We start from the raw sequence: 18,394 nt of genomic DNA, 5'->3' as shown, positions 1-18,394 counted from the left end.
CATAGAAACGGAAAAAATGTGATGCTAATTAATTATTTTAGTGAATGACTGTCAATACCAACGGAATTGTCAAAAAAGTATAACGAGTCAATTGGGCAACCTAGAGCTGGCAGTTACCCTGGCCGACGAATTAGATTGGCCATTCAAAACCAATGCCAGCATTATAGACACTACAAACGTTCCGGTGGTTAGAATGGCATTTAAGATACAATTTAGTTATATTTTGGTCCATACATTATTTCAGGTTATTTTTGTTTAGTTTAAGATAAAAAAAATACAAAAAATGGAAAATTTAATTCTTAATCATGCGACCATGCTCTGAAATGCTAATTTAATTTTCATCAATATTCTTAACCTGTATATACTATCTTCAACTGAATGGAATTATTAATAATATTTACTCGAAACTTCGATAACTACTTTTTGTGATTATTGATTTTAAACACATATTATAGTGATAATGATGACCTAGCTACCAAAGAAGTCTTATAATATTGGAAAACATTAAAGAACCGTATACTATTAGAATTCAAGGTTGAAGAGCCTCAGATACTCTTACTAGTTCCAAAGAGTCTTGTACTTACGTAGAGCTACGTAAGCGGTCGTAAGCGTGAAATAATAAAATCTGTAGACGTACATTTATTATAATAGCCACTCAAGTTTCTTAGTTAATAGATGGTAAAAACAACTAAACCATTATAGAAACAGCTTAGACCTATTAATACATACGTATGTATTTGTTCTGCATCTTCAAACCGTACGTAGTAATATACATATGATATTTACCACTACATAATATTATAATATCTATCTGTCCGTCGGGGCGTTTAAAAATGAGAAACAACCGGTTAATTTAAATGTGGTTATCACTAATGTGACACGGCGATTAATCAGGAAGGTTTTAATATATATTTAATGATGGTTTTCCGTAAATTGGCTGAAATTAACCTAATCTTACCGAAACGTTAAATTTCTTGGCGGCACGTCTTTGACTGTAGGGTGGTAACTTAACACGACCGAAGATTTACACCAGACAAAAAATATTTTAACTGTATTCCCGGTCTTTTTTACTTAATGGGCTATTCATCTCGGACTTTCCATGTAGGTACAACACACCTTTATAAATATTCTATTACGCAGCCCAAGTAGATAATACCGAATTGTGTAACCGGCTAAGGGACCTTTTTAGTGTTGTGAGGTGTACAGTTTATACGATAGGATGTTCAAAGCTTTTGTATTTTTTAAAGGCTATATTATAATATCCTTTAATAACTTATGTACTTTTGGTCGATTTTTTGCTATCAGATAACTATTGATTAAGACGGAGATCCTCTTCTGTTTAACAATGGTTTCAGTCCCCGGAAAAGGCCATAAATTGTAGGTTATCTATTCAGTTTTATGCTGAGATATTCTCGGTAGGTAGGTATTAACTGAGATCTTGGGAAGCATTGTAAGCAGTGGGCATAATTACTAACAAGCGATTACGCACAGAACATATTGTGCGATTAATATAATTAATGATTAATTTAATTAATAATTGCCATACTCCTCTGCTCTGAAGATAAAGCTAGAATAAAAAAAACTTAAGTAGACGCAGTAATTGATTGCTTAAAATTTATCTACATTGTACCCTAGTCCCGATTTCCTAAGCAAAGATTTTGGCAACACTACTCCTCTCTTAAAGTGGCATTAATATTTTATAAAGTAACTATCTGTGCGAGTTACCGGGCCGTAGCATCGGTATAAAAGTTGCCGCTTTTCTAGGGATTGCGATCTATCTAAGCGGGAAACAAAAGGAAATTGGGTTACCTTGCATCTAATTTCACGGATGGCAATCGCGTAGCCCCCTATTGTCAACCTTTAGACGTTGATGGATCATGAATATTCGATGGATACGAGCCTTTTAGTGACATTATTATTCGCGGTTTAGGTTTAGGTCTGTTGAGATACATAGCTAAATAGTTTCCGTACTGACTCGTAAAGCCTTCGTGGAATACTATGCTCCGGCTTCGCACGGGTGAAATGTAAATACCAATATGAGGCAAGTTAAATTAATATAATCTATCTCTTAAGGTTGAGCCAGCGTAAGCAATGTAAGCAAGCGCACAACAATATGTTTGTACAAAACATACAAATTTTTTAATTGATTTGCTTTTCGCTACTATTATTTGCATTATCGTTACATATAAATCTCCCTCTTGAATCACTCTATCTATTTCTGCATTCGAATCTGTTGCGTAGTTTAAAAGATCTAATCGTGAAGTATTTTATACATTGAACGACCAATCAAAACTGTATTGTTTAATTTATAGTCTTAAGACATTTTGTATTGGGTAAACAAAACCACACGAATCTTCAACAAAATACGATTTATTCGAATTAAGTGTAGATTGTAGACACCCATGGACTTGCGTAAAGTTACGCCACGCTATCTCATAGTTAATCTAAAACTTATTGTCTATACGTGATTTTAAAATAACTGCCGAATAAGTTCAGATGTTTAGGTCAACGATAGCGTAACCTCAACAAATGTTTTTTTTTCAATAAATCATTAAACAAGTCTGTATAAGCATTTTTTAAAGAATAAATTTTTATACATTTAAAACTAATTAATAACTTAAAAGAAACTGATTTCTAAATAAAAATTGAGATATAGCTGAGATTCAAGCGTATCAATGGATCAAACAATCACGAATAAATGAGTTTCATAACATATCATCACAATCATCATTAGCTAATTTTTATATATACATGCCTAAATCAAAATATATATATTAGCCACGTCTGTCTGTTTGATATCTTCTCAAAAAGTAAGCTTATCTCATGAACGTAGAGACATGATTTATGGGTAATGAAGATAGACTCGCAAACAAATAATACTGGTAAATTTCTAGACGTGACGGGAATTCCCCTGACAGCGATACGCCGCAATACAACTTAGGGTGCGCCTAAAAATTGAAAAAAAAAACAACTTGAAGGGAAAAATCGAAGAGATCACTACTAACTATAAGGTCGCATTTTGCTTGAACAATATGTTTACTTTGCCATGTACTTTTTATTTGTTTGTATGCAATAAAGTTATCAAAATAAAAATAAAATATATAGGTACAACAAATAATGTTGGTTAAAAAATTAACGACAATGATTGATTTAAAGTCTGTGTTAGAGTGTTAGTACACTTTAAGGCTGACGATGGTGAGCTCGTGATTTATAAATTCTACATATATCTGACAGCTGAAAGCTTCAGCCATAGTATATGAAGTCCTAGATCAGTGCTATTGTGAGATTCGGCTAACTAATGGTCAGGCTCAAATTTCTATTTATAGCGTAGACTGCATTGTGTTCCTGTCGACGCAATAAATAGCTGACAGACTGGAATGGACAAAACGTGTTTGCGTTGAGCCTCCACGGAATATTGTTTTGTTATGGCTTGTCAAATATCACTTACAACCAGGGGAATTTTCTGTGTGACTAAGTCTGCATGATAAATTTAGTTCAGCTTCTCCTGCTTTTCGCGGAGTATAGCAAATTAAGCTTAATTTTTATAATATATCATGGATTTCCGCAAAGAAACACCTGCTTCTATCCAATATCTATAAATTTAAATAAAGAAAGGATGTACACTTATTTACTGTAGTAGTTTATCAAATAATTATCAGTAAATTACTATAAAATATGCTGGTAAAATGGTAAATAAGTCATGAGTTAAAAAAAAGGGTAGGTCACGTAAAGTGGGGAGGATTTTATGTCTTCTACAATTTAAGATGTGTTTTGTCGTTGGACAAGTCTTCAAATTTAAAAATGTACTACAATTGCATTAAATTATCCCCGCCAGAGATCGAACCCGGAATGGCAGTTGGCAGTGACTGCTTTCTGAGTCCAAGGCCGTGGGTTCCAGTCCCACTACTGGAAAATGTTTGTGTGAATAAGATGTATGTTTTCCTGTGAGTGTTAATGTGTACATTATAAGTATTAACTATTTATGTATCAGTCATCTTTGTACTCATAACACAAGCTACGCTTACTTTGGGGCTAGATTGTGATCTGTGTATTGTCGAAGTATATTTATACTTTTCTCGAGCCCACAGCGCTAAACACTGCGTCAGGGAGTCCGCTAAATCTATAAACCTAGATAGGTTCATATTCTGACAATAGAACACTAGAAAGATGACAACTATGACTTCCCGAGTTAAGCATTCAAACATGATCATATATTCCTGACCAAGCACGAAACTATATCTACTATCAGAAATTGCGGGTTAAAGGCAACGCTAATAGACCCTATAATAACATACAGTTGAAATGTAGATATTTAAACAGTCTGTAATATTGAATAATCTCGTTAACCGAGCTCTAATTTCGCCGCAAGCTTTGGGGGGGAAATCTCCATTTGAATGTCACTAAAATTGAGCGTAATTATTCCATTCCGCGAGTTTTGGAACTGCCTAAAAGGACTGTAGCGAATGGTTGACGTTTTATTATCTTAATTAAGCAGAAAATTGGATCACACCTTTAGGCGGATACGCAGTTGCTAACGGTTTTATAATATCCCTTGATCTCGACCAAGTTGGTGTTTTACGGCACTTTAAGTGCTGTTATAGCTCTCAGTGAGATTTCCTATTATAAAGTTTAGCTTGAGAAAAGCTCATTTAAATACGATACGATAAAAGTTTACGGAATAGAAAAGAACAAGAATTTAATATACTCATACAATCAGGTGTCAGTTTGAGGAAGACAGTGACATAATAATATGGAAATACACGTAAAGCAAAAATTGTATAACACATGTAACACGCAGATATTACCTGCGTGGTATATGTGTTATATAATGCTGCCAGAAATAATGCAATAATTTATCGATTACTTGCGGGTGTACCGGTTTTAATAATCAATCTTATCTAAAAACATCACAAATTTAGTACTGCTATGCTTATCTATAGGTAACAGTTGATAAAGGATAGCACTACTAAATTCAATCTCAAGATTTAAGATTTGATTGTTAATTTCGGGCGTTCGACACTAGAGATAATCGTGTAAATTCCCGAACGTAGACTTTATCGCGTGAAAAACTGATGTTTATGCTTAGTATTAAAGTTTTGTTTATATATATTTTATGCCCAGCTGGGCGATTAGTTTTTTTTTGGCGCCACTGTTCTCAAGTGATACAAGTGCCAAAAGTCAATAAAATATAATAAAATTGAGAGATCCCAGGAGGTTAACCATTTTTGGAATTGCGAAAATGAAATTTTGAATGCATTTATTTATATCATAAATAAAAAAAACGGTCAAAACATATATCGCTGGTAATGTGTTGATATGATGATGATGATTGAACGTGTAGGTGTAGGAAACCTTCGGCTGAATTTTTTTGTTACGGCATTTCATGTCGAGGTATTGAATTTCGTAATGACAAGGTTGCTAACGAAGCATCCATCTCCGATTTCATCTCTCACAAGAAAAAAACAATATCAAATTGCAAATTGATGATGTTGAATAAGAGTAGCAGGGTAGAGACTAGGCAGAGACCGCTTACCGAACCGGTGGTCCCTACCGCTGGTTGGGTAGGTACCACCAGTACAGATAGACTTGACGTTATGAAATTGCCTGTAGAGTAAGTCTACTTCTTCAACCGATTGAACAGGACTGTAGATTTTGGAACTCCCTACAAAAGACCTATTGTAGGGAGTTCCGAAATCTACAGTCCTGGAAAGCTTGTCTCCAGCTGTCTTCTAAAAGGTCTTATCGGCCTTATCGATAGAGTTGCGCCACTCCCGCCTTTGTAGCCTCCCATGTGTCTTAGTATGTTAGATGTTTTTAAAGCGCCTCGCTTTAAAACATCCTTGTAGCGCAGAAAATGCGCGTTTAGGCAATAGGTTACCTGAACAAGCCTGCGGTGGCAGTGGAAAGATGAGCGTGGTCGAGGACTTCCGCCGGGCGACGGCGCAGCCCAGCGACTGCGGTTTAAAGCTGCGTAGCTGCTGCATGAAGTCACTGCACTCCATCAGCGCCACGTCCGCGAAGTGCAGGTCGCACAGGATCTGGTTCTTGAAGCGGCGGGCGCGTTTCTAAACAGAACATTTTTATTACTAGAATGGATTCTCATGAGAAAACTCGTCTGGGGTAGTACTACCGACTTGATTTTTTCTGCTTGGATTACAGAGCGTGGTTGCCGGTATAATTACAGACAAATGAGCCAAAACACCCACGCCCCAGGTAGATACAGGGCGCTCTTTGAAAGACGTGTTCTTTGTATACGTTGCAATTGCTCCGTTAATAGGTGATTATTTTTCATTTACCAACAAATGGGCCATCTGTTTAGTCCGTTTATTATTATTAAAAAAAAAACTTTTTTTTAGTTTACCATCGACTAGCTTAGCATGAAGGACTGGCTATTAAGCATAAATTTGCTATAAACTGCAAAAACCATAGAAATCTACATATTGCAATTTATAATTTCTTGTGATGATTTCACACAAAAACAAAAAAGTCCAGAATGCATTTCCTATCTTTGAGAGTCAACTCACTTAATAAAACATAAACAATCTTGATATGAGATATTCATTCAAAAAATCTGAGACTTTTAAAGGAATGTAAATATTACTCAAAGTTCGGAAAACACGTTCGTTTATTTCATTTGCAATTTTGTACTTTCTTTATGAGGCGTATTTATGCTAAACTAGCGAGTCGTCCCGGCTTAGACTTACACTGCTCCCGACATAGCTCAGCGAGTCGCGAAACTGAAGTGGACATACGACATCAGGCGAGTCGCTGGGAGCCGCTGGAGGCAAGCGGCCCAGGACCGTGTATTGTGGAACTGCCTACAAAATACCTATGTCCAGCAGTGGACGTCGATTAGTTAAAATGATGATAGAAGGCATGCCAAAAATTTATTTAAAATATTAGCTAATGATCTGGAGAACTATAGCTACTGAGGTTCCTCAGCTTCACCGATTGTACCTATTTGAGCTATTATCTGTTCTCTAACTATCTAACTTTGTAGCGAGGTCGCTACATAACAGACAGTCACGCCTCTATTGACAATATAATTTAAGTATATTTGCTAAAAGTTCAGTAAATTTGTGTATACTTTATTTATTACCCTTATATGCTAATTATAATGCAGCGTTAATTAAACGTTTTCTTTGAACTGCGGAGGGAAATTAAAATGATGAATGTTGAGACCCTTTATGCTATTAATTTGGTTCTATCACCTTAATTAACTCATGTGCACAGCTTTTATTACATGTTTGCTTCAACCCTTGCTAATTAAAAGACTTTAAAGGTAAAATATCTACGTGAAAACGCAAGGCTACACCTATAACTATTTTATAGGTTTTAGGAGAAAGAGGTGAACCGTTGAATCTAACTCGGATGCGCACCATTCGGGAAGCTCCGTGACATCCTCTAGTCTGACGTATGTCGTCCCCAGATTGAGGACCAAAGTATACTGCCAGTGATGACCTATGGTTCTCGAACATGGTCGCTAACTATGGGCCTCATCCGGGTCACTCAGCGGGCGATGGAGAGAGCTGTGCCTGGAGTATCGCTACGTGAACAAATCAGGAAAAGGAGATCCGTAGAAGAATTAGAATTACCGACATACTCGTAGATCAAAGATCCGCGAAGCTAAAGTGGCAATGGGCGGGGTACATAGCTTTGAGAAACGCTGGACGTTGGGGTCCCAAAGTGCAGGGATTGAGATCTCGCACCGGTAAACACAGTGTGTTTAGACCCCCGTAGAGGTGGACAAATGATATCAAGCGAGTCCTAGAGGGCCGCTGACCCAAGTGGCACAAGACCGTGGTATTTGGAACTCCCTATAAAAGACCAAGAGTTGATGTCCCATGGGTGATGATAGGTTTTAAAGTTCACATTATTTTAGTACCATTTTAGTCCAACGATATTATCCGACATTTTAATATCGGTGTAGTGTAATGAATTCCGTTCCAACTGGATTGGCAGTTTTTTGATACAGTGCTTCCCGCGCATATGTTATGCGCAATAAGCAATTAAAAATTGAAAGAAACTCATTGGGAGAAAAGCTTCATGCCTCAGAGTTCTCTATAATTTTTCAAAGGCCACTGACAATCAAAGTTCTTCTCAATCGGAGACGCGCGTGCCCTGCAATGGTTATGATAATAGTGGTAATGCAGGTTTTTCGTTTTTCTGTTTACAATCAAATACACATGCCATCATAGTTGCACATTTTGTGTATAAATACGCGTGTTAGATTACGATATTATGTAACCTAACATTACAAACATTTCTCCCAGATGCCAAGTACAATTGGAGTATTTAACAATATTATTAGATGTGCGTTTCGTATCATTTGTCGTCGCTAATTGACGTTATATTAATGTTTTGTTGACTTAGTTAAAGAATAATGCCAAAGGTGATCCAAACACTTGAACAAAGCTACGAACGTTGCGACACATGTAGGCTGAAAAGGTAAATTAGTTCGCACAAACTGTTCACAGATACATTATATTATTTTCTTCTTGAAAGTTTGCAAAACAAAGGGATTGTTGAAATAGATATCCACCTTAATGTGTCAACCCTCGTCTTGCGGGAAGAGATAGAGAAAGTAAACATTTCAAATGGACATTTCAATACAAAAACTTTGGCCGTTTCGAAGAACAAATGGTTTTTATTATGGATGAAGTTACTTTGAAATTTGTAAAATAATTTAATATGTGGGGGAAGTTTTTATTACTGTTTTGTTATTGTTTTGAACATATGTGTATATTTGCACTAAAACTGCTTTGTTTGAATCTTGTCATTTCTTGATAGGGGCAGTGCAACTCCCATGCAAGACTTGCCTTTTACATTATCATATTTTGATTTGATTTGTTACTTTGTTTTTTCATTCGTTTTATGTTTTTTTATTTTAACCGAAATTGAATAATTTCGAAAAGAAGAATTGTATTTTACTTTATCTTTTTTGTTTGTTTGTTTGTAATCGATGCTATTAGCGCCAATTATAGTCGCTGCTCGAAAACTTGAACTGTGCCTAATAAGTTACTATAAGTTTACGGCTATTATTACTGGGCCAGGTATTTGATTTAAAAAATACTCATGGGTATTATTATTAGTACTTGTATCTTTTCAATTAATACACATTTGAGTGTCAATAAGAGATTTGTTTCCTCTCTTTCATTTCCTGTTTCTTGCCAGTGCGTGAACAACCACTTAATTTCCAATTTCTATTGTAACTGACATGAAGATGTAGATTAAGTTATGTGGTAGTGACAAATAGCACGTGCAGTGCAGGTGATGCACATTAATGCCAGCAATAACGGACTCATAATGCCATTTGATCCTAATCACAGCCGCGAAGACCGTTCGGGATAAAAAAAGTATCCTTAAAACATTACTGACGGGGCAGTAATTTGAAAAATCAGTCTAATCTTTTAGATTCGCTGATATTCTATTAGATTCAAAATTATCGTGAATACCAAAAAAATTGTATGTGTACTTATGTACACGCGTTACAAGTTATACCTTTTCTTTGGCGTAACAATATTTTATCTTTCTTTTTTTGATACGTTTGTAGAAAAAACGACATTTTAAGAGTTATAAAAAGCCTACCCTTAAGTATTTATAACTCGTACTGGAGATTTTCTTCATTTTATATCATCTGCATACCCTGAGAATACCCTCTATGCACGCCACTGGGCACCTCTAAAGCCAACCTTCTTCCAATTTTAAAGACGGCTAAAAATTCAACGCAACTGGCATTACTTAGCAAGATAGTATCGTGATAGATAGTGGTGAACCGCTAACTTGATGTCAATAAAATATGTAAATTTCTTTGCTGAATAAAATTGCTTCACCCTGCATTTTTTCGTGTCAGTTTGAATGAAAAATGCTTTTTATCACATGGACATCGGTGTCATAAAGCTTTGAGCGCAAAACGGCGGCAATATTTGATATGCAGTGCCGTCAAATGTATTATCTTTATTGAAAACGACGTTTTCGTAGCTTCAGTACGTCGTTAGAAACATCCATTAAAAATGTTTTGACGTATTACCTAGCTAATGTTTTGTAGAGGTATATTAAAAATTCTGCGTGCATTTGTGGATTATAATTTTGTGGTTTTTAATTTTTATTTACTTTTACCGTCCTTGTAGCAAATGCTAGAGCGAAGACTTTGGAAACACGCTAGTATTCATAAAGGATCGAAGTACCTACCCTCTTTATGTCGGATAATAATTCTGAAACGTCGAAACACTTAGCCATACAATTATATCTATAGTATATTAACTTGCCTGATAGTTTCCCCACAAAATGATATGTAGAAATCTGTATGAATCAAAATTTGAATGGGTACTCGTCGTCGTTACTTAAGAACGATTGGACCGATTTATTTGAATGCTTTTTAGTAGTTTATAAGGTTTTTAGGGAACGAAAAATTGGATAAGTTACCCACACATGTAATATGGAAAGTTGGAAGAGTAATCCAGAAGTGTACTTTGCTCTATGTTTATTTTAAAGTATATATAGGTAGGATTGTATATTATATTCATTTTAGGTGGTATAAAATTTTCCCTTTACAACTTTGGTTGCCTGGAAGAGATCGCTATGTAGTGGTAATGGCAACAAATTGTATCTTCCAACTAACTGCTCTATTGAATTGCTCGATAAAAGATTATTCTTACACGCATTCATTCATTCATTAATTCTTTGCTACTATAACAAAAACTTTAAAAATTTGTATAATGAAACTAGACTACTGACAGGACAAAGTAGGTATGTCGGTTCAGTTAGTGCTATATACACATTTTAAAGAAAGAAAGAAAGTATACTTTCAGAAACACAAAACAACTTAAAAGAACATATTGAGTTACTAGACGTATAATTGGCTGCCTTATCGCTTAAAAGCGAGCTCTGCCAGGCAACCAAACTGTAAAATATATAATAAATGATAAGTGTATGATGGATGTACATAAACAATAATAAATTTTAATATATACTCTAATACAGACACATTTAGATATACATACAATCTTGTATAAAAACATCATAAAATGAGTTATAGAATAAGTAAGAGAAAAAGACAGGTACTTAATTATATTTTTGTGTTTTAAATGTGTTATTTAGACTTGTATTCCATTAAGGAAATTCCCCATAAAACAACACTTATCTATGACGTAATGGCGTATTGTGTTCCACTATATCCAGATTCAGAGACGAGTGATTGGCTACCCTATTCATGCCATAAGGGGAGTGGGTTTTATTGTGATTCCTTTGATTAATTTCCTTCAAGGCTACAGCGCTTGTGGCGTACTATTTCTTGCACTACTAGTTAATTAGAATTTAATTGAAAATTAATTATTTATTATAACGTTTGAAACAACAATTGTACTTAAATGTAACTAGGTATACTTCAGAAATATATCAGTCTAGCTATTGCCGGCGACTTCGTTCCTTCTTCAAGGATAAAAAATTGCATATGCGGGTTCGAGGATGTAAGCTATATAAGTGTGTCAGATTTCGTTCTGGTTTAAGCAACGTATACCTAACACGGTAAAAAGATGGATGACCGACTTGTAAGGTTTGAAGAAGAATTTGGCATCTGTCAGTCTCACCTTCTTATTTTCAAGTATTGAATGCCATGGTCAGATTAGATCGAGGTACCTTAATAGCAGTGGCGTGCACTTCATACATTCACAAAAGCTCTGCTGCCTGAAATTTTTGTAGTTATAACTTTAATGCGAAGGATTGTTCCATTTTATGGCATCTGCCTTCTTTATGAATACCCTGGTCAAAACCCCTGTGCACGTCACTGTTAAATAAGGTAGATAGATTGACTTTGATCCAAGAGTTTAACTTAGGTCACCCAAATGAAAAAAAATAAGTAAATAAATAAATTAATTAATATACTACGAAAATAAACACATCGCCATCTAACCCCAAAGTAAGCGTAGCTTGTGTTACGGAAACTAAGATAGCTGAGGAATATTTTCATGAATAAAATGCACATAAATACGTATAATATACAGATAAACACCCAGACACTGAAAAACATTCATGTTAAAAAGTAAGCGTAGCTTGTATTACGGATACTAAGATAGCTGAGGAATATTTTCATGAATATAATGCACATAAATACGTATAATATACAGATAAACACCCAGACACTGAAAAACATTCATGTTCATCACATAAACATCTCCAGTTGTGGGAATCGAACCCACGGCCTTGGAGGCAGAAAGCAGGGTCGCTGCCCACTGCACCAACTGGCTGTCCAAAGTAATTATGCTGTTAAATAAACCAATACTTATATCCGCGAAATGGCAATGGTAGCCTGTGTATTATTATAGTCACAATCGCACTTAGTAACAAAAAAAAACTTTAAGAGCAACCTTATTAGAGCGATAACTTTTTTTAGTTTTTTATATTGATCTTATTTTACTTGCAATAATATTAAAATATTTTGCTCTATTTACTCTTATTATTTTTTTAATTATAAATGTTACTATAATAAATTTGTTACTGTCAAGGATCGCTATTTAATAAAGTTATAATTGAGAACACCCAGCGTTTGTAAGGAATGTCATTATGTATTCTTTGTATTTAGCTGTAGCTGGCTGGTGATTATTCCAGCCACGAGAGGTTTGTGGAGAGAGCTGGGAAATCAACGGTATCCGGCGTCAATATTTGAACTTGCATTAGTTTTAATCCAATAGGGACGAACATTTTCTCCCAACTATCTAATAACTATACATATTGACCGCTATGTTATTATTGCTTATCTTAAGCTATTTCGTTTTTTTATTTCTTTATGTTTCTTTCTTTCGTTTTTCTACAAGATTTTTAATTTGTTTATATAATATCTAATTATAATATATAAACATATCTATTGTCGACATCTCCTGCGTTTATAAAGTTTAATTTGTCAATCCAGCAACTGTCAGTTTTCCCGCGATAATAATTATTTTAACATCGGTTGAGTTGTGAAGGTTTGCTTACTAGTAATGAAAGGCTTGATTTCCCTGGTGCTTTTCCAGGTTAGTCCCCTTATCCATCTCCAGAATGCAAGAAATAAATGTGCCAAATACAATTAAGACCAGTGCTCCGATTGAGTCGAATATAAGCAACAAAGAAATAAGAACACAATTTTTTCCATTATAAATGGATTTTTATGAAGTCTTTGTTACGGTCTATAGGAACCTACACATATAACGTGTAACGAAATTACGAAATTCTGTTGATTGGTGCCTAAATATATTTCATAATTAATCACCCTGTTAAAATTTTAATCAAAAAAAGCATATTTATTTTTCCATAGAAACTAATTCAAAACATTCCAAGCCTTTGCTTATGACAACCCTTTTGAAGATTAAAGACCGACGCGCGCATAGTACCTACGCTACGCGACAAGTAGCAAATAAAGTCGACCGGAGTAACTTTCACTCTTGCATGTGATGTTAGGAGCTATATCTGATTTCTTTCAGTACAGATTCGAGCTTGGGATCGCCTTAAAAAGTATATTTGAATTTTTTACTTTCATTCACTGCCGAGCATTTCAGGTTAAATAATATTTTGCTTTCTACAAGTTAAACAGTAAGGTTATTAAAAGGCTACCTAAGGCAACGAGCGGATACACCAAATATTATCTTAGGTACTTGCCTCAAAGTTTTTGGAGTGGGCGCTTAATTGCTTCTGAGATTGATTTGATTGCATTGTAAATCCCTCCATGCAAATTTAAAAAAGTAATAAAATGTGCGTGATTGACAAAACAATATTATGATTAAAATCTCTAATTCCCACACTTATAGTTTATATAGAGAATGAGTGCAGAATACTAATATTTTCTTTAAATTATGCTATGCATAATTTAAATGCATTAAATCAATAAAAAAACATATACTATACTACCATACAAAAAAACATTAAAAAAAAACCCTCGTGTCGGTCCATCGTGCTGAGATCGTCCCGCACTACGCTTGTTTGTTGGCGGTGTCCATTGTAGGACTTTTCTGGTCAAACGGCCTTCGCATCTACGACAAGCATTGCCACTTCAACTTACTGCACAATGGACCAACAGCAAAAAGAGAGTGATGGGTTGTGGGTAGAAATGGACAACGGAGGACCCAGTTGGTGACGCATCTTGGTTTTTTATTTTATAGGCCAGCGCTTGACGACAATCATGCCCGTAGGAAAGCAATAATGAGGTCTAGGAGGGAGCACGCTTGCTTAGAAGAAGCCTATTCACTCTAGCCTTGAAGGTACCCAAATTATACGTGGCAGGAAACACAGTCGCCGGGAGGGCGTTCGACATCTTAGTGGTGCGTATCAGAAACGTGGATAAAAATGGTTTCGAAGGGCAGCAAAAGCATAAGTTCAGCAGATATCCCATGTTTATCAATCAGAAGAAGAAGAAATACTTTATTGCACACAAACATCGAAATATACATAAAATATAGAATAAGCAACAGAAGAAAAATTGTAGGCATGCAAAGGCGGCCTTATTGCTGCAAGCAATCTCTTACAGGCAACCTCTGGCAGAAGGAAAAGCTGCAAGAGAGCGGGATGAGCAGGTGCAAAAGTTAGATTCTTGGTTGAAACAGCATCATCTACTTTATAATATTACCAGAGAAATAGAGAAACAAGCGAGTAATACCGCTAGAAAAAAAAACTATTAAGCCATTTTGACGAGACTAAGCAACTATAATAACGAAGTTTACATTTTACAATCATGAAAGTATACTCCAAACTTTTCACGTAAATCATGAAATTTGTTGAACGTCAAAACATTTTTGTAGGTCTAAATGCTTTTGAATCTTCTTTTAAATTTCAGTGTATAAACTACTAGTTATGCCCGCGGCTGCACTCGCGTCCAACATTTGTAATGTATGCGTAACATACGCATACATTACAACATATATACAGCATACTCAACACAAATTTGCATAATGATAGCCTGCATCCTGGAGATAAACATGGGATACCTTTTTTAGTTACTCTTTTAGTTAGGGTAAACGATAGGCCGAAACAAACTTGAAGGAAGTTGTGGACAGCGGCTTAAGCAGCTATTATTTGCGTAGTTGGTTATTTTCGTGAAGGGAACATGATGAAATATAGACAGGTGCTGAAACCCTTTTAATAAAACCGTGACTGACAGTCGATAATGCCGCACTACAAATCATCGCAACTGCCTATCCTTCATGCTTCTATGATTAATATTTTTGCTTGATAAATTCTCATTAATCTGTGGTCGAAGTAATAGATAATGGCTACACTATGGATTTCCATCCTCCATTTTTTATATTTCCGCATCCTTATCTGCCCGCATCACGCCGCCAATTAGTTGCACACCTATATCCGCGGCAAACGCACGTCAATCTTCCGCTCAATAAAACCACATGGTCGGCCGGCCAAAGAACCTTATACTGGACGATTAATAGTATTTAAACCTACATCAGTGCTTTAGTGTTTAGTGATAACCTGTGAAACCTTGTGAAGTGACGAGAAATCAAGAGAACTGCATTACGACGAACTGTAAGTCCACGTGCAAATACTTTTCTGTCCAACCCTAGTTATCCCTTGTTCTATATCCTTTAAAGCCATAGTTTAAACATTAAAAAGGGGAAAAGAATCCAGCAAAACCTAAAATATACAGTCCACTAAATTCACAAAGAAAATAAATACCATTTTATGGTGATGATTCCCCGAAAGTAAAAATGGCGTCACCATAAAATTTGGTCACTTCGAGCCGATTTCATAAAAAATATTTGATCACTTCCATCGAATTTCATAAATTTTAGTCATTCGATCCGAAGATCGGCCGATTCGATTTAAATTCATAATTTTAGGATTTAAATTATCGTTAATCATTACATTCTATGACTTTAAAGTTCGGAATTATTATTAGTCTATGCAACTTAAAGTACGCCATATTGTAGGTATTCACTAGTTCAGTTTGTAAGTTTAATACCGCTAAGATATTGTCTACATAATAGATTTAACGTTTTGTTTACTAAGTAAAGAAGTACTAAGTATTTTATAATTATATATCTCTTTTCCGCACCGCTTGCTTAGTATTTCTATATAGTTTTACCCCGCTACTTAGTATTAAAAACGGATGAATCGTAGGTAAAGATATCTATTTCAAACGCATCATACCTACCAAACAATGCGCTCGGCCGCAGTCGTTTTTGTCGCTCGCTGCATTCAAGGTCACGCATGACCGCTAACTTGTTAATTGTTATACCTAGTTCTTTGCCCGGTTTAGTTTTTAAAATAGCATTATAACACTTTTATTTAACCGCTCGCGTCTATAAAGGGGTTGTGTGTTTATTATTATAAGACTGCAACTACTTTATATACTTTACGCATTTCTTGACGCATTTGCAAACACATATACACCTTTTTATTATATTTTTATTTTTATAATTCGGTTTACTCCTTCAAAATGAATAAACCAGAGTCGGTTTCTTCACCAAGTCCATATAGCAAGGAAGAATGTAAGTTACGGTTGTTGGAAGGCAAACGGGACGTTATATTTGCTCGTATGCAAATAATGTTTGACACCGCTATTCAAGTCGAATCGGACAGCAGTAAGCTGCCTTCTTTATTGTCTCAGGCTTCAAACATAGACACTTTACGCAAAGAGTTTGAGTTAAATTTAGATTTATTCAATGAGGCGCAGTTAATGTTGAATCCAAAGGCTATGATTAATTACCAATCGTGGACTTCATTTGAAGAAATGTTTTGCTATGTCAAACAAATAATGGAGCGTCACTCTAATGTTAATAATACGAGTTCAGAGAATGACAGCGCACGTCCTATCTCTAGTTTTCCTAAATTAAAATCCCATCTTCCGCCTATAGACTTAATGGAGTTTGACGGTCAGTTAACTAAATTTCCTTTGTTCTACCAGCAGTTTAAAAACATGATACATGATAATCCTAACTTAACCAATAATGAAAAGGTATTTTATTTAGTTGGTAGGTTAAAAGGGAAAGCCGCATCTGTATGTGCAGGATTGCCAGCCACCGCAGAAAATTATCCTATTATTTGGGAGGCGTTAATACAAAAATACGACGATCCGCGTTCGTTAGCCTGCGCTTATTTAAACCAATTATTGCAATTTAAACCGCTTGCTAGTACTAATGCTAATTCATTAGATAGCTTTATAAATACATTTAATTCTTCAGTAGAAGCTCTCAAACAATTAAAAATCGATCTTACTGATTTTATATTCTTTCACTTAGCCACGCTTAAATTAGATGCTGATACAGTTAAAATGTTTGAGATAATAAATCGCAAAAAACAAATTCCTACCTATAGGAGTCTTATAGAATTTGTGAAGGAACAGAATAAAGTAATGTCGCGCTCTCTTAATAAAGGATTAGAATTACCTCAAAATAGATATAAGGGGAATTCGATTCCGAAGCCTTCTACCAAAAGTTTTGTAAGTACAGAAACTGTAAATACTTTAAATAGTGCAGCTTGCAGTTTGTGTAAAATTGGTCAACACACACATCTTTATTCTTGCCCTGCATTTATGAAGTTGTCTCCGCATGAGCGGCATTTACATGTAAAAAATAATAACTTTTGTAACCGATGTTTATCGACTCATCATAAAACTTTAAACTGCTCTTCTCAGCGAAACTGTAAAAGGTGCTCATCGGCATCACATCATACTGAATTGCATTTTGAACGCAACAATTACAACGCTAAAGATTTATTACCTAAAACGTCCAAATCTAACATAGGTAAACCGCCCTCATCTCCTAACGCAATTAATTCGCCTCGCGTGTCATCAGTTATTACTGAGGCACCTTCGACAAGCTCCTCTAGTGAAAATACACTAAATAAAAATAATTTTATATCTCAGACCACAAATACCACTTTGGTATGTAACGTATCATATGATTGTTTAGAACGCGTCACAACAACCACTTTGTTAGGTACTGCGAAAATAAGAGTGTATGACAAAAATAATTGTGCACATCTTATAAGATGCCTAGTGGATCCCGCATCGCAAAGAGATTACGTTTCAATTAGTTGCTGTGAAAAATATTCGCTACCTATTAGCTTTCAGAGTCGTTTTTCTGAAGTTCAAGGCATCGGCGGAGTATCGCAAAAAATAATTGGTGTTTCAGAATTTACGTTTAAATCTCGTTTTAATGACGCGAATGAATACTCAATACGCCCTCTTGTAGTTGAGCGAATCACTTCTCAACTGCCTGACTCTCATGTAGACATCACAGCCATTGATGGTCTTATTAAAAATTTACCTCTGGCTGATGATGATTTCGCAGAACCTGGTCCAATTGATATATTACTAGGGGTAAATGTGTATCGCAAAATAGCAATGGCTGATAAAATAAATGGTTATGAAAATATGCCTTCCGCATTTGAAACCTCTTTGGGTTATATAATT

At 35.3% G+C, this 18,394-nt stretch overlaps 1 protein-coding gene across 1 annotated transcript in view; it reads right to left on the bottom strand.

The window, feature by feature from the left end:
* The window catches only part of LOC120631748, a 103,528-nt gene that overhangs the window by 61,604 nt on the left and 23,530 nt on the right, over nucleotides 1–18,394 (bottom strand). Inside the window, exon 5 of the mRNA XM_039901428.1 lies at nucleotides 5,879–6,065. Within this exon, the coding sequence (XP_039757362.1) occupies nucleotides 5,879–6,065 (187 nt within the window). The remainder of the gene's footprint in view (nucleotides 1–5,878; nucleotides 6,066–18,394) is intronic.

This window comes from Pararge aegeria, chromosome 18 (genome assembly GCF_905163445.1).
Source record: "Pararge aegeria chromosome 18, ilParAegt1.1, whole genome shotgun sequence".
In the NCBI taxonomy this organism is placed as follows: Eukaryota; Metazoa; Arthropoda; class Insecta; order Lepidoptera; family Nymphalidae; genus Pararge; species Pararge aegeria.
This window is presented reverse-complemented; position numbering and strand designations above follow the sequence as displayed.